General features: G+C 37.8%; 2 protein-coding genes across 5 annotated transcripts; one reads left to right on the forward strand and one right to left on the reverse strand.

Annotated features, from left to right (window-relative positions):
• Positions 1 to 5,027: 5,027 nt before the first annotated feature.
• LOC121774902 (2-isopropylmalate synthase A-like) lies at positions 5,028 to 10,668 on the forward strand. The gene is made up of 12 exons (XM_042171802.1): positions 5,028 to 5,666; positions 6,400 to 6,613; positions 6,691 to 6,771; positions 7,163 to 7,255; positions 7,363 to 7,449; positions 7,831 to 7,931; positions 8,635 to 8,668; positions 8,764 to 8,838; positions 8,938 to 9,021; positions 9,124 to 9,258; positions 10,064 to 10,209; positions 10,323 to 10,668. Exons 1-12 carry the CDS (start codon positions 5,050 to 5,052, stop codon positions 10,456 to 10,458), a joined length of 1,803 nt encoding a protein of 600 aa, XP_042027736.1. The 5' UTR covers positions 5,028 to 5,049; the 3' UTR covers positions 10,459 to 10,668.
• Positions 10,669 to 11,480: 812 nt separating this feature from the next.
• On the reverse strand, positions 11,481 to 14,412 carry LOC121774903 (chitinase-like protein 1). 4 transcript variants are annotated; one of them, XM_042171805.1, is made up of 4 exons: positions 14,255 to 14,412; positions 13,695 to 14,070; positions 12,476 to 12,635; positions 11,481 to 12,112 (listed from the first exon to the last, which is right to left on the reverse strand). In XM_042171805.1, the coding sequence occupies exons 2-4, from the start codon at positions 14,065 to 14,067 to the stop codon at positions 11,701 to 11,703; spliced, it is 945 nt and encodes a 314-aa protein (XP_042027739.1). In that variant the 5' UTR covers positions 14,068 to 14,070; positions 14,255 to 14,412; the 3' UTR covers positions 11,481 to 11,700. The 4 variants fall into 4 exon arrangements, with proteins under 4 accessions (XP_042027739.1, XP_042027740.1, XP_042027737.1 ...); XM_042171806.1 differs by having other exon boundaries at positions 13,695 to 14,073; positions 14,255 to 14,408; XM_042171803.1 differs by having other exon boundaries at positions 14,245 to 14,406.
• Between the last annotated feature and the right edge of the window lie 2,880 nt (positions 14,413 to 17,292).

The following is a 17,292-nucleotide window of genomic DNA, read 5'->3' on the forward strand; positions in this document are numbered from 1 at the left end:
TTGCACGTTTAAAGCTTAGTTTTAATGTTTTGTTTTATTTTGATGCAAGTTTACAGACAAATTGCACTTTTATCTAGCAAATCTAACGCCACCTGTAAAAATTCAATCTCTCACTAAGAAATGAGAACTATGATTTTAAATACCAAAAATTAGCTGAAATTATGTATCAATGTTATACTCCTATGTTTGAAGGATTTCTTGGTTTTCCCTATTTAAGTGTAATTATATCAGAGGAATAGAGGAGATATGTACATTCAACTTTTTTGAAGGGCCGCAAATGTCGTAATCTCATGTCTGATATTAAGAGATATGAACCAAGTATTTTAAATATGTTAGCAAGTTCCACAATTCAAAAATGAATATATAGAAAATGAATCTACGTGCCTAAAAGTTTTTTACTCAACTTAATTAGAACGGATGGAGTATTAAGGTCGACCAGTTGTATCGTGTTTGATTTTGCACAATGCTTTATTTGCATTGGTGACCAACGTACATAATCTTGAGTTCATTAAGGTGATAGCGAGCCCACCATCAACCACCGACGAGGTCTCCTTTCCGGCCACCGTCTAACAAAACATACCACCCCAATACATGAGAGTCACAAATGCAGCCATCAAGTTTAAACGATCGAGGATTGGGATACTTGGACAATGAGTGAATATTTGACGAGTCTAATGTGTAGGGATGATACAAGTTGATAAAAGAAAAATAGACTTGCAAAAAAATGAAAATAGACGACTCTTTGTCCATGTGAATTACAAAATATTTCATCATTGTTTCATGTTGGTACAAAAAGTTTTATGATTGTTTCATATTGGTACTAATTTTTTTATCATTGTTTCATGGTTTGTACGTCATATAAGTAAAAGGTAAACACCGTTTAAACACATATAACGGAATGTACTAAATTGAAACACGAATGAAAACTTTTTATATGATTTATGTCAATTTAAAAACTTTTTGTACTAACACGAAACAAAGATAATACATTTTGTATGAGTTATGTATTTATCCCGATAATGTAGAGGTAGAAGAATAGATACAGTAGCATATTATTGTGAACTAGTTTCCCTCCCGATGCACGGCACATTATATCTTCTTCTTCTCTTTTTTAGTTTGTCCCACTAAAGATGTCACATTTCATTTTTAGAAAAAAGTTCTCACACATTAATATAAAAAGTATATTTTCCCTTTGCACTTCACCCACAAAACAAAGCCTCCTAAAACTCCGTAAGTATGATATCTTCTATGGAAAGGGGGAGTATATAATATCAAATTAAGAAAATATATAATTCAATAGTGATTAAGAATTCATATCTATTACAAAAATTGCAAACACACATCAACGACATATAATTAAGAAAATATATGATTCAATAGTGAAACAATATCACCAACGAATAAAAAAATATACTTAATTAAGAATTCATGAACAAAATTATAAAATACTTCATTCATAAGTTTTGGAAGATATATGTTCACAGAGATGTAGTATATTTTAACTTGTAAAATATAAATACAGAGTGACACATATATTAATAAGGATTTACCTATTAATATTAAATTTAATTTGTAAACTTCATTGTAGTTTCATCAATAGTATACTCCACAACTTAATAATATTCTAAACAACAATATGAAATAATTATTAAACTATACTAATATATTATAGTCCAAAACAATAATACTAATAAACTATGCCTTGAATGTATATGGCAAATATACAATTAAATGATCAATAACAACCAAGAAAATTTCAAAATGTAGAATGCCATTACATGGAGTGATTGAATTATAGTCCAAAACAATAATACTAATAAACTATGCCTTGAATGTCCATAGGAAGGGTCGTATTGAATTCTTGGCAAATTTGAAACTGTAGAATGCCATTACATGGAGTGATTCTACATGGTGTGTAAAGGATGCGTTAAAAAAAGGTGACAAATTAAGGTTGAGAATATGTTGACATATACACGTTGTGATAAGACTGATCGAGCTGCCTTTCCGAGGTATGATAATTTTGTTTGTATAATAGGAGTATGGACTCTATTTTTTCTCACGAAAAATTGAAAATAGAAACAATGGATCCCTTCCTAATTTGATCACGAAACTTAATCTATAAGGTGCCGAGACATGTTCCTTAAATCCTATTGGTTTTAGATAAATAAAAAAATATTAATAAAATAAGAAATGACACACATAACTTACGATCATAGAAAATACATTTCAAGGAAACTACATTTGATTTGTCTACGTATTTAGCCATTTCAAAAATACGCACACTGGCGTTGACTGATTTAGTTATTGCTAGGCCTTAGATAATTAGGAATGTGAATTACATGACTTCAATTCTTTCCTCGGGTAAAATCACAATGTTAGGAACACATTAGTCACAAAAAAGAACACTTACAATAGACTCAAATAAATATACTATCATTAGCTAAGAGTAATAACATACCGGAATTTTTTTTTACTTTCTGTCTAGAATTCGTGATGTGATGGGAGAGGCAATGAGGATGTGAATTATAAGGTAACAAATGATACCTATTTATAAGCAAAAAGTAGAAAGAAGCTATTATAAATGGATGAAATGATAGGGTTTATGGCTCCACATTAAAAATATTAAAGATTTATACGTTAGAAAGTCGTAACTGACATTTTGTGAGAAGTTGCAATGTACGTTTATAACTATATAAATTTGCTTGTAACTGACACTATGCTTACCATCATTATAATAGCTTAAAGTTTTGGTAGTAATTTTAATTTATTAGGGTTTAGAAAGCGGTTACAAAATTATGAGTACCAAATTTGAATACATTAATTGTATGTTTACATTTATATTGTTGATTGAAATCATGAGCATTAAACCGCTAACCTATCATTATAATTACTCAAAATTCCAAAACTTACACATATTTAAATTTATGCCCCAAAATTAATAAATATTCAATATTAAGGTCAAAACTCACCTTTTTATATGCGTATAGATAGATAGATTGCAACTTGTTCGTGATAAAAGAATTGAAAGGAGTAGTGCGGACCCCACAAGCAGGCACCAGAGTTTCTTAACCCTGTCTGTTTCAATAGGTGTATTTATTAGGCCATCCACAACGCTGTTTCTATACCGTTCCTAAACCGTTCCTTAAACTACTATTTGCGGGCCCCATTGTACTTTTTTACTCCATTCCTTAACTAAGGAACGGAACCTGCAACCCTCCGTTTTTTATCCGTTCCTTAACCGTTCCTTAAATTACTATTCATTCAATTTCATTTCTTATTTTTATTTCCAACCCAATTCAATTAAAACAAACACACTTTATTAAAAAACACACAACATTAAAAAAAATTACAACTTAAACTTAAAAAAAAATAAAAACACACAATTAAAATCCTAAAAAAAAATGCACAATAAAAAACACAATTAAACGTGGGAAAATAAAAAAACTACTCCGCCGGCGAATCACCCCCCGAAGGCGGTCTAGGTGGAGGGGGAGTCGGAAGGCCAAGTGTGTTCGCCATATGCACAATTCCGTTCCACCAGGCTACGTATTGGGAGTGCGAGAAGCGGGAAGTGTCCGCTATTGTGGCGGTCATGTACGCCACCATAAGTGTGTCCGAGCCTCCCCGCGAGCCCGATCCCGTGGCCGGCTGGCTTGATTCGCCTCGGCCCTTCCTCGCTCTAGCCGCCTTCGCCGCCTTCGTCCCTTGCGGCCGACGGCGCCCACGGCTGGATCCCCCGTATTCGCCGGCCGTACCCCCAAACACCTGCGGTTCACCCTCGCTGGCCTCACCGGTGTCACCAGACGGGTAGTTGCCGCTCGCCGTGTGCTTCGTGCGCTTTGAGGTTGAGCCCGAGCTGGAGCGGACACCGCCGGCCACCTTTCCTCGTCCTTGACGATCTGCCAAATATCAATAAATTTGAACTGTAGACCGGTGTCCTGGTAGAAGACATGCAAAGCCGCCCTCAGAATGTCGGCGCCCGAAGCTCCGCTTTGGTAGTGGGCCGCTTCGGCCGAGTAGATGCCGCATAATTTTTTGACCTGTACGTCGACTCGGCCAAAGTGAGAACGGAGCATTGTATATTTGCGCTTCCGGGCCCCTTTCGGCTTAGTCTGGTGGTAGATATCACAGACCTTTTCCCAGAAGCACTTGGCGGCTTGTTGATTCCCGACGATGGGATTGTACGAGACGGTGAGCCAGGCGTTGTACACCGCCTTTGTTTCTTCGTTGATGTACGGATGCCGGCCCAGATCCTCCGGTTCCTCCGCCTCGGCCTCCTCCCTGGGTGGGTTCAACGGGGATATCCTCCCGAATCTGGGACAATCCCTGAGAAGGCCGCGAGGCGGAGGGTCGAGCGTATGCATCCACATCGAAAGTCGGTGGTTGGTACCCACCCGGCGTCGCCGACCCCTGGGTGCCCGGCGTCGACGAACCGGAACCACCAAGTGTGTTGTACATGGTCTCCCAATCGCCGAACGCGTTGAGATCCCACCCACCGGAGCTGCCACGCGCCGTAGTTGCCGTTGTCGGACATTTTGTGAAGAGATTGAATATGAAAATTGGAGAGGAAATGAAGTTGATTTAGGAAGAATAGATGTGTAGTTGTGTGTGAAATGAGGATGAATTATGAGTATTTATAGAATAAGAAAATAAAAATAAAAATTAAAAAAAATTAAAAAACGGTAAAAAAACGGTAATATTACCGTAATTTTTTTTTTATAAAATCGATTTTTTTTAAAAAATAATTATTGCGTCAGCACGTGACGTCGCCCACTCGCGGGCCGGCGAGTGGACGTCACGCACGACGAGGGGAGAGCCACGTCGCCGAAGCGCGTGGCGGCACAGACCGTGCCGTGAGTTGTGCCGCCGGCACCCGGCACGGCATGGGAACGGCACCAAGACGAAACCATGCGCCGCAACGCGTTCCGCTGCGCTTTCGTTCCGGAGGAACGGCACGCGAAACGCCAGGTGCCCGCGTTGCGGGTGCTCTTAGGTTTCAACTAATAATCTGTCTATACAAATTCTATCCTTGACCTCCCACATTCAACAATGGCGTCTTCGATTTGCAAGCACGCAGCCATCGCACCATCTCCTACCACCTTCCGCTCCAACAGAATCCCTATCCGCCGGGTCTACCTCATCAGAAATGGCCGTCCATCCGCCGTCCGCTGCTCCCTCCTCCGTCCTGAGTACATCCCCAACCACATCCCCGACCCCAAGTACGTCCGCATCTTCGACACCACCCTCCGCGACGGCGAGCAGTCCCCCGGCGCCACCATGACCACCAAGGAGAAGCTCGACATCGCGCGCCAGCTCGCGCGCCTCGGCGTTGACATCATTGAGGCCGGATTCCCGGCCTCGTCCGACGCCGACTTCGAAGCCGTCGAATTGATCGCACGCGAGTTTGCCAACGTGGATTCCGACCATGTTCCGGTGATTTGTGGTCTGGCGAGGTGTAACAAGAGGGATATTGAGCGGTCGTGGGCGGCGGTGAAGCATGCCAGGAAGCCGCGGATTCACATCTTTATCGCCACAAGTGAGATTCATATGCAATTCAAGCTCAAGATGTCGCCGGAGCAAGTGGTTGAAAAGGCTAGGACTATGGTGGCTTATGCTCGGAGTTTGGGATGTGAAGATGTTGAGTTTAGCCCGGAAGATGCCGGAAGGTGGGGCAGATTCATTTACTTCTAAAATTAGTTACACTAATGAATTCTTTGATAATGATTAATGAAGCTTTGTATGAATACTGCAGTTTTAAAGTTTTTTGGAATACCTAAAACAACAACAATAATCTAAGTATGAACTCGTTCTCTTAGTTAGTATCAGGATGGGGTCGAGCATTTCCTATAGTCTTTCATGATTTCGCTTCTCCCAGATGGAACTATGTTTTGAATAAGAGAAAACATATTATCTTGTTTGTCTTATATCTGCAGTGAAGATGCTTCTTTTTTGGTTATTATTTTCTTTCTGTTGTTTCTTGGCTATTGAATGATTGGATTCTTATTCAGTAAACTCGCATTTCTGTTGTTTCCGACCACTAGTAAAACATGCAGTGTTTTGCTATGCGCCTGCAAACATGCAGTGTTTTTTCTTCATTGTATGAATTGGCTTACTCATTTCCAATCTCAAAAGAAAGTTGTAGCTGTGGTGTTTTTATAGTTTTAACTTGAATTGGATTTTGGTGGCTGGCTGGGGTGGGTTGGGTGTTGATCACCTTGACGTTCATAAAGTGGCAATTGTTGCACTGAATGAATTCTGAAAACTCTGATTGGAACAGATTTTTCAAAGTTTTGAATTGCTATCGACTTAGGGAAAGGAGTGTCTGTAGATTTTGCGGCCAAATGCAATCTTGTTAATTTGTTAACTCATCTTTCTTATCTTCGGATTCTATTCTTACAGATCTGACCGAGAATTCCTTTATCAAATTCTTGGAGAGGTTATTAAGGCTGGGGCAACAACTCTTAACATCCCTGATACAGTAGGCTACACTTTGCCCTCTGAATTTGGACAGCTAATTGCAGACATAAAAGCAAACACCCCTGGAATTGAGAATGTCATTATCTCAACACACTGCCAGAATGACCTTGGACTTTCTACTGCTAATACTTTAGCGGTATGTGTTTTATATGCTTGGAGTGCTGAACAAGTAAACTCAGGTTGGATTGACACTGGTGCTTTTCTCAACTTCAGGGGGCATATGCTGGTGCGAGGCAAGTAGAGGTTACCATTAACGGGATTGGTGAAAGAGCTGGTAATGCGTCACTGGAGGAGGTGTGTTCTCCTACTCTTTAGTTTTGTGGGCGTTGGAGGGGGAGGGAACCTTATATATCTATCTATACTTTCTAAATTTACCTGCAGTGAGAATTCTCTTTGCTTGGAATGAAAGGCGGAAAGTAATGTGGATCATCATATAGACATTTGAAAGCTAGTTTCTTGTATCTCAAGTGGTTAGTTTTTAGTCTTAATCATTAAAACTAAAGGAAACATAGTAGATGATATGGGGTTGTTAGTGGTTTCTTCTGGTTTGGTACATCATAATTTAAATTCTCTTTGCATCAAATCACAGTTATCTTTATGTCCGAGCACCCAGTTGGCTGAAGGACTATTTAAGTCCCTATTATCCTCTAAATGGAATTATGTCTCTCTTTCTGATCTGCTGCAGGTTGTAATGGCCATAAAATGCCGTGGAGAGCAAGCTCTAGATGGTCTTTACACAGGGATCAATACTCAACATATTGTCATGGCGAGCAAGATGGTACACTATTCTCTGCATCATTTATAATTTTTGAAAATTTCTTATAAGACATAGTCACAGTCTTATATGTATGCATAGTCTCACATTGTTGAACACCGTGTTTTCAGGTAGAAGAATATAGTGGGCTGCGTATCCAGCCACACAAAGCAATTGTTGGAGCTAATGCATTTGCTCATGAAAGTGGAATTCATCAGGTTAGTCTTCGATGGTTCTCTTTTATGCATGTGTCTTCTGGATTTACGTCGAACGTAGCTTTGTAAATCTATGTCTTACGATGATAAAACACAAAGAGACTGTCTTACCTCTTGTTTTGCAAGTGGTGACTGAGAGCACTATGAAAAGATAATATAATGAAATTTGGCAATTTTTAAGATTTCCTATCTTGAAAAGCTATGCTCTAGTTTATGGATCTTCACCTTATAAATAGTGAACTTGCCCGCTGAAGTTTTCAAAGAATATCTGACCCATTGAATTTTAAATGTGTAAAAACAAACAAATCATTATAATATATTATTAAGTAATGAGTAATAACGAAAAAATCATATTTATACATTTTATCCAATCTCTGTTTGCAGGATGGAATGCTGAAACATAAAAACACCTATGAGATTATATCTCCCGAAGATATTGGACTTCTTCGTTCTAATGAATCTGGTATCGTGCTTGGAAAACTCAGGTGCATGCTTTACTACTCTCTTGCACCCATTTCTGCATCTTCATTGTTGTCCTATGGTCGCGATTATCAAGTCTTTTGTGACATTTGTTCTCTACTAAAATGCTACTCCATTCTGTGGCCTATTCCAATTTATATTAGTACTGTAAACTTATAGTACATTGTCACCTAGGTTAAGATTCATGCACAAACATGGGTACGGTAACACTGAATATTTGGCATCTGTTTAACTTAATCTATGGGGAGTCGAAATGAACAAAATACATTTTCCACTGTGTAGTTTGCAGTTTCCCATTATTACTAAATAATCTCAATAAACAAATATAAGTAAATATCATATGTATGACAAATTAAGAAGTGCGTGGAATAGATCTAATGGGGGCTTGGTCGCAAGACGTCAGGAAGAGGCACAACAATTATACCATAAAAGTCATTGTCATCTATTCGACCTGAATCCACCAAGCCAAGTGGTCACAATTCTTATAGGATAACTCATGGTCAAGCCTATGCTATCAGAGCTAGTAGGCATGTCTCATTAGCTCTATAAACGTGAGGATCTCTCAATCCTTGTTGTTAAGTCTATCTCAGTTAGTTACTTTCTAGATCATTGATGTTTTCATGATGATCATCAACATATCCTAGGTCATGATATACCCAGAGTATTCATTGTAATGTCTATTCTTTTTTTTTCCGAATTATTTTTCAGTGGACGCCATGCTTTGAAAGCCAAAATGTTAGAGGTACATTGCAATCTTTGAGCTTATTCTTAACTATTATAGTAGCTTCTGCAAATGTTCCACCAATGCATCAATGTTTACTCTAAATGAATCTGCAGCTTGGGTATGATATTGATGGAAAGGAACTTGATGATCTATTTTCACGCTTCAAAACTGTAGCTGGAAATAAAAAGGTACTGTCTTATCTGCTAAGACAGATGTAGAAGACTAGAATAATGTGTTTCATATTACAAAACTATTTCCCACATGTTTATATTCTGTTGATGTTCCAGAATATCAGCGATGATGACCTAGTAGCCCTAGTCTCAGATGAAGTTTTCCAGCCACAAACTGTTTGGAAACTTGAAGATGTACAGGCATGTCTATACCCAACATTCTACATAGTTGTTAATCACTATTTATAAATGTGGTACATTAAGATAGTTCATTCAATTACCATACTTGTACCTTACCCACAGGTCACATGTGGATCTCTTGGCCTTTCAACTGCAACAGTCAAGCTCATTCATGCAAATGGCGATGAACATATTTCTTGTTCGGTTGGGACTGGGCCTGTTGATGCAGCATATAAGGCAGTTGACCTTGTTGTTAAGGTTAGAAACTTCAAAACATTTCAGCTGTTGTACACTGCATTGCCCTTTTAAGTTGATTCAGATTTCAGGGACATATTTGAAATTGGTGTGTTCTGCTGCTATTAGTGAATATAATTGTAGACACATGTATAATTCGTTAAATTAGTTGCTTTGAGTTTCTGTTTCTAACTTCTTTCTGCAACCAAATTGGTTCATAGTTTGTTTTCTTGTGAATATCATTTCTTTAGGCTGTGAATTAGGGATCCCAAATATGTACTCCCTCCGTCCCACTGTAGTTGGATCATATTCTTTTTGTTTTTTTGGTTGTCCCGCTATAGTTGAGTGATATCCCCTCCGTCCCCAAAGAAGAATATACACTTTGGGTTCGGCACGGGTTTTAATGCAAAATTAGTAAAGTAAGAGAGAGGTAGAGAGAAAAAGTAATTAAAGTATCATTAGTGGGGAATGGGTTCCACCTCATTAGAGAGAAAAGAGTTTCCAAAATTGGAAAGTGCATATTCTTGTGGGATGGACTAAAAAGGAAAGAGTGCATATTCTTGTGGGACGGAGGGAGTATTATTTTTCTGCAAAAAACAACACATTTAATCTCTTACTTTATTATCTCTTCACTTATCTGAGTACTATATTGTCCTCTCTACTTTATTTGTCATCATTGACTATTGCGGTTTAGGGGTCTAATGACTCTAATCTCATTAGACAACACCCGAGCCTTGATGTTTGTACCTCAAGATTCTCATACTAGTTCTCTTTTCTTGTAAATTTAATTGTATGAAACAAGCTTGTTTACAGTTTTGCATGCTCACAGGTTCCTGTAACACTTCTTGAGTATTCCTTGAATGGTGTCACTGAAGGCATTGATGCTATAGCCACTACACGGGTTCTAATACGTGGCGAAGATAGTGTAATAGCTACCCATGCATATACAGGAGAATCTGTCAACCGCGCATTCAGGTACTGAGTACTTTGCATCTTTCAGAAATTTGTCTAAATGATGTTAGAGCAGACAAATTTTGTTTCATTGAATTTTCGTTTTTCTGTAACACAATCATCTTCTATATAACCAGTGGGACTGGTGCATCCATGGACATCGTCATCTCAAGTGTTCGAGCTTATGTCAATGCACTCAACAAGCTCCTAGGCTTCAAGAACCGTCTAAAAACTGAAGACCCCAACAAAAGCAAGGTAATACATACATTGTAAGTGAAGAAATAGCACTTGATGTAGCTTAAGGGTGAGGAGCATTATCTTCTTCTTGAGTTGCCGGTCGATATTCAGTTTGTTCTTGTTTGGTTTATCTCTTTTGGTAGTGGAACGGTGATGGGCGAAAACGCCTTTGCTATATCTTGTATGTAATGGAACTTGGAAACTTAGTTGAAGTTGCTGATCAACTGATGCGTGTGATTTGTGTAACATTTTTGCAGCCACTTGTAGTAGTATTGATTTGTGCTCAGCAAATAATGAGATTGTGCTGCAGGTTGTATTCATCAACTGGTACACGTTCCACTAGATTGCAAAGTCATAGACAAATAAGTTTGTTGTAGTTCCTGTAGTCTATATGAACCTAGTTCCTTTAAATCGTGATTTGTGCTAAAACAATGTTTTTATGCCCAATTAGAAGGAACGCTCTAATTCTCCAAAAAAGAGTGAGGCTCTAATTATGATACCAGTTAAATGCTCGAGTGCATCCATGGAATTATGGAGATAACTAAATCTTAAGCAATTAGATGACCCAGTGCTTATTCCATTATCTTTATCCATGTAATCATACACTCATAACACCAATTTTATTTATAGTAGTATTAATTTTCTTGTTAATTGTTAATTTATTAATGAAACACAAATTAACAATATTATTAAATAACTAAAAGTTACTGCACATAATACTAAATTATTGTACTACTACAATTCAAAGATAAAAAATATAAAGCTATTGTTCTCAACATCCTTGTGACGGTAGCAGGCAAGTATTTGGACAGCTCGAGTCTGAATGGAATGAGTTGCTGACTTACACAATTCTTTGCTTGTTAGATAGCAAAGCTCACTAGCATTCTGTATTATAGAGCATTAGAATTGGTGATGGAACTGTTTCTTTTATCAATCAGATCCAAGATTACGAGTTGAACTTCAGAGTGACTTTGATGCACTTTTCTTGTCTTGTTTACTTTCCTTTTCTATCAAACAAGATAAGAATAATAATAATCAAACACCCCACAACGAAAAGATTAATCAAACATAAAGAGTCCTCAAGTAGGAACTGAAAATTTTAGATTCAAGTATAATAGTATTACAACTTAACAATACACTTGAATTAACAAAACCTGTGTATGAAGCAATAACAGTCGACATATTACAAATTCAATAATCACACAAATACATGAGAGGTGCCTGTCCCCCAACACAAATCTTATTGCAAGAGAGATTCAGATAGAAATTGAAGGCTTTTCAAGTCGATGATTTGGTAGTAGAGGGATTGAACGGAAGCTGTTCGGCGCAGGAGAGTACTTCATTGGGTCCTGCTTGCTCTCGACCGACACCCAACAAGTCAAGATAATAGAGGTAGTGAGAGATGATGTTGTTCATGGGATCAATGTCACCCTGCCCACAAGTGAGCTCACCATATAAAAGATTCATGGTGCTTCCAAATCCAGGAACTCGTTTTGCTAATGTATCATTCTTGGTGGGTTTCCAGTTCCCAACAAAGACGTCGTGAGCAGATGGCTGTTTCTTTTTCACGGGAGTCATCCACCTATAGATTGCAGCCTGGAAGGCAATAGTGGCATTTTGTTCAACGTATTCGGGATGGTTCAACAAATCCTGATTGATGCCTTTACCAATTGCTCCGTAGTTGTAGTTCCTGGAGCGATATCAGAACAAAACATGACTTCTTATTTTTACACAATGTTAGCAGATTCACAGAATACAAGTTAAAAAAAAAAGTAAATGATATCGAATAATGACTACACATAGCCATGGTAAGTAGGCATTAACAAGGTACACTAATACACATTGTTGCCTATATGACACTATGCATGATTCCTAATATTAAGTCTTACTACCAACAGGGGATTAGCACTGGGTACATGCTTGCATCAGTCGATTCTCTACCACCAAAATAAGTCTACAAGTTGATATATAGCCGAGCAAGGTTAACCAAAACTCGAGGAGATTTATTCTGGAGAAGTAGGAAAATAGCTCGCGAGAAAGATAAAAAAAGTACCAGTAGATTGGAATAGCTCCACGGCCATAGTATTCAGCTCCAGGAGCACATGGATACTCGTATTTGTAGAAGTCATCACAATATTTTTGGCTGGGACTCATTTCCTTGTTGAAGCATAGACCCCATGCTAGAGGTCCACCCGTAGCCACTCCATATCCACCTGCATCATTTCCACACTGATAACTCTGCTAGAACGAAGGAAGACAAACAATTCACCTGATAGATGTTTATTTCAAAGTGGCAGAGGATAGATATTTTTGCAAGTAAAAAGACAAGAATCTATATCATGTCTACCATATTGTTTTTCCAAAGGCAATTCAGTAACCGGATTCACCAGCTCAGCCACAATCCTACTTCTGTACGTGTCTCAAAATTTCCAGAAGTTTACAATATCAAAGACTGGTAGTAACTAATAATTGCAACATAAATCTACATTTTTCCAAAGCAAGGCTGTCAGGATTCTACACAGTTTTAACATCAAGACTCATTAGCCGAGGCTAAAGGCAAGAGCCAATAATGAGAAATTGCCAAGACTCTGAAATACTTAACAATCATACAAGCTTTTCCTTTGATTGTAACGAAATTAATATGTCAACATGCATATGAGAGTAGCTACTACAAATAAACTAACTCCTGACAGCTTATGGATATTATTTGACAGTAAACAATCAAATTCATATCACTTACATACATAAACAGCATTATAATAACCAAAACATACAGAAAAGAACTAAAATACGCAGCAAGAGCATTTACAAACTAACCAACAAAGTAACAAGGTATAAATAAAGGTCACACTTTGGACTGCATTGAACATAGATTATTACACCAACAGACTTATATAAATCCCAAAAGGAATCAGTCAATACTACTACAGGTAACAAGTAAAAATGACTGAAGAACCACTCTAACTTAGGGAAAATTACCAAGTCAACCTCATTTGAGAATGGAAATCTTTCCCTCATAACTAAAATCATCGAAAGAATCAAACAAATTTACCATTAAATTCAAAAAAGAGAGGGAAACCATCAGCTACAAGCTCAAATGCACACCAACAATCTAGATCCACAGCACATAATAATCACACTACAAATTTAACACTTTGATGAGTCAATACTTGCAAATTTCTACTCAGATTTAAAAATTACAATTCCCAAACTTCCAAATTTATAAAAATCAAACACAACTAAAAGAAAGTAAAAAAGTAGAAAAAGCTCACACGAAGTTTTGCAGCCGACGTGGCCTAGGAATGCGGCGATCTCCTTCATCTGCATGAGCTTGCCGCCGGTGGTCCCGAATCCGAGGTGCTCAAACGTGGAGGCGGCGAGGATGAAGGACCGGTAATCCCAGAAGCCAACGGCGTTCGCCACCGGTGAGTTCCTCTTGGAGAAGAGATTCTCGAACTGGTAGGTCTGGAAGACATCGGAGATAGTGAGATTGCAGCAGTATTTGGACCAGCCCTTGCACTCCCATCCTTGGTCGCACACCTTCTCACCCTTCACAGTCTTCACTTTGATTTCTTTGTCGGCCGCGCCCGCCAAGCACGCTGCCATTGCCATCACGCAGATCGCCAAACCGATCTTCGCCTCCATTTTCTGCTAAATCACCCAAAAAATTATCAGAAATTAGAGGCGTTTTGCTGAAATTGAAGAAGGAATCGATGAATTTTAGAAGAAATAGGGGGAGCTTTTTATGAGTGATTGACTAATCATGGAATTGACACAAATGCATTGAAGATTAATGGAAGGGAGAGAAAGTGAAGGGCTAACCACTACTTACACACAGTCAGTGTAATTTCAAGATACTTCTTGGTTGGAAAATAATTATACAGAGAACGGAGGAAAGAATCAAACAATGGTGGAAAATCAAGATTTATTTTGCTTGGATGAAATGCGAAGAGAATCAGAGAAGAGATGCCCACCGACGACAGACTGTGTTAGCTCAGCTGTCGCTTTCACGGTCTTCCTTTTTCCTATTTTTCTTTATCTTTCATAGTTTTCATAATATTTCTATAATATAATTCTAATTATAATTAGTTATGATATTATCCTATAAATTTTTGCGTACTAATTAAAATATTTATTAAAATACATCTCAAATAACTTATTTTTTTGTCATGGTATATTTTATTTTACTATATTAATTTTTATCAAAATCTATAATATTAAAAAATAGGAGTAATTTTATAAGTTTATTTTTAATTTTAAAAATTATGAGAATAACGCGAAATAGCGAAGTGTTATATAGTACTCCCTCCGTCCTGGGCTACTCGCCCTTTTCCTTTTCGGCACGGAGATTAAGGAATGAGTGTATAGGAAAGTAAAAAATTACGGCGGTAGGTGAAAATTTTTACTAAAAATGGAAAGAGTGCAAGTAACTTGGGACGCCCAAAAAGGAAATAAGTGTAAGTAGTGCGGGACGGAGGGAGTATAATTTAAAATATTATTGTCGAAGGTAAGTATGTACACTTTGTAGCTTGAAATGGTACTTTATTTAAGAAAATACCCTCACCATATAGAACTAGGATGATTGATGAGACGGGACCAACGACTAAAATCGAAGGCTGTTATGGCATTATTATTATTATTATTATTATTATTATTATTATTATTATTATTATTATTATTAAATTTTTTTTATGAGTTTGGCATTTGGTAAGGGTGGGCTGACTGAGAATAATTGATTACTTGGAAGTGTTAAGGGCTCTGGCCCACCCAGCTTGTGTTTTTCCCCACCGACACTTTCATTTACAACTATACCAACTTCTATTTAGTACTACCACTACTATTTAAAATATAAATAAACAAATTTGGTTGCAATTGACAACTAGCTAAGTAAATATCCGAATTCGAGATCATTTTATAAAAAAGTATTTTTTTAGATTGACGTTTAAAATTTTAGGATACGTTCACTTCATAAAATACCCTGAAATGGGTTCATTTCTTGATAAATAAAGACGTTCGGTTTGTTTGGACTAATTCTGCAAGGCCCTCGAATTTCAATGCGGGCCGCACTATTCATTCAACAAATGAGCAGAAATATATCCATGGAATGAGGTGGTATTCATAAATCATAACCGGATAAATTTATAAGATCATCCACAATGCCGCCCAGCCGAGCGCCGGCGCTGGGCGGTTCGCTGGGCGGTCTATTGCAGTCGCCCAGCGGGCGAATGGAGAGAGAAACTTCGCAGCGCTGGGCGGTCGCGTGGCGTTGGGCGGTCCGCTCGGCGCTATTGCAGCGCCCGGATCGCCCAGACGCACACACACTTTCAGCTACTATTTAATTGAGGAAGGGTTCGATCAGAGGCGATCAAAGGGATTGAGTGCAGCTAAGAGTTAGTAGATCAGAGAACATCGGTTAGTTGTTCTTCCAATTGAGGTTTTGGTTGATTCAGACTTGTATAGATATATGGATTGTGATCTTCGTATTGTATGTGTATTGGATCATTGTTCCTGAACGTTCATCTACAAGATTTCAGCTCTAGCATGTAGGCACATTGCCAAACCACGTAAGTCTTGCGTTCTTGGTTTATGTCTATGTTCTTCATTTTGTTCTTTCGATTTTTCGTGGATAATTGGAATTACAAATTGGCATCATATGAGGGAATCACGATCTGATTGCAATGTCTACGACGCAATTCGAGATTGAGAAATTTAGCACGGAAAATGATTTTGGCCCTTGGAAGATTAAGATGCGAGCTATGTTGATACAATCTCATTACATAGAACATTCACAATAGGGGCGCCGAACACTTCATTTTATTCACACCTCTTATTCTCTCTGTTGGAACATTTTAATATGGTCCAACATAATCGTCTAAAGATTGTATAATATTTATGACTATTTATTGGATGACCCGATTACGTGATCTACTAAGTTAATATAACTTATAGGGTCAAACGATCATCTATAAAAGTATGAGGACTTTTGTGCAGATACTAATTTGGATAACTTTAATTTTGTTATGGGTGAAATTAGAGTTATAATAAAGTTAGGGACTTATTCTCTAATTTGCGGTTATGGTCCCCAACTATTAACGCTATAAATATGTCAATCTCATCCCATTCCGAGAGACAATTCAGAAACTCAAGATTTCCAGATTACAGAGAATCTGTGAAAAGCGTTAATACTTGGAAGGCCAATCACCAATCTCAAGAACAACATGAATTCGAATCCATGTACGCTTCCGCTTTATGTTTATTAATCGTATTCGACATGTATGATTTATGTGTGAATCATTAATTTGATTCCAACAATTGGTATCAGAGCCAATACATGTTGGAACGAATTGATAATTCGTTGATTTATAATTTTTTGTTGGATTCGGTAATTATGTGATTAATTCGGATGAAAATTCGAAACTGTGTTCTATTCATGCGAAATTGTTTGAATCTGTTAAGACTTTTGATGAAATCAAAGTTTATTTATCTGCTGTTCAAAATTTAGTTTTCACTGACTGCCGTCCAATTATTCCGGTGAACGGCGACGTCGCCAAGTCTCCGGCAACGTTGCAATGGTTGACGGCGGTTAGGGTGGTTAAACGGTGCCTTATTTTCATGAAACGGCGCGACGGCCTATTATAAAAACTGATTTTAGTTTCTTAACTTTGGGGACTGCTGCAATTTTAATTTCCGTCAGCAGTAGCCAATTATTTCTTGTCTTGGTCCATAGTTTTATAAAATGTTTGGGCCACTTATAAATTTTTTTTTTTAAGGGCCGTGATTTAATTTTTATTGGGCCACAAAATTTGTTGCTATTTAATTTTAATTTATTAGTCGTTTGTTTGAACTTGTACAAACAATTACTTAAAACAA

Source organism: Salvia splendens, chromosome 17 (genome assembly GCF_004379255.2).
Source record: "Salvia splendens isolate huo1 chromosome 17, SspV2, whole genome shotgun sequence".
In the NCBI taxonomy this organism is placed as follows: domain Eukaryota; kingdom Viridiplantae; phylum Streptophyta; class Magnoliopsida; order Lamiales; family Lamiaceae; genus Salvia; species Salvia splendens.

Excerpts from the sequence above, each read along its gene's own strand:
- LOC121774902 (XM_042171802.1), top strand. The coding sequence starts at position 5,050 with ATGGCGTCTTCGATTTGCAAGCACGCAGCCATCGCACCATCTCCTACC. Across the intron at positions 7,932-8,634 it reads ATCGTGCTTGGAAAACTCAG|TGGACGCCATGCTTTGAAAG; the intron begins GTGCATGCTTTA and ends ATTATTTTTCAG. Across the intron at positions 8,669-8,763 it reads TGAAAGCCAAAATGTTAGAG|CTTGGGTATGATATTGATGG; the intron begins GTACATTGCAAT and ends ATGAATCTGCAG.
- LOC121774903 (XM_042171805.1), bottom strand. The coding sequence starts at position 14,067 with ATGGAGGCGAAGATCGGTTTGGCGATCTGCGTGATGGCAATGGCAGCG. Across the intron at positions 12,636-13,694 it reads CGTCGGCTGCAAAACTTCGT|GTGGATATGGAGTGGCTACG; the intron begins GTGAGCTTTTTC and ends GAAATGATGCAG. Across the intron at positions 12,113-12,475 it reads GGAGCTATTCCAATCTACTG|GAACTACAACTACGGAGCAA; the intron begins GTACTTTTTTTA and ends ATATCGCTCCAG.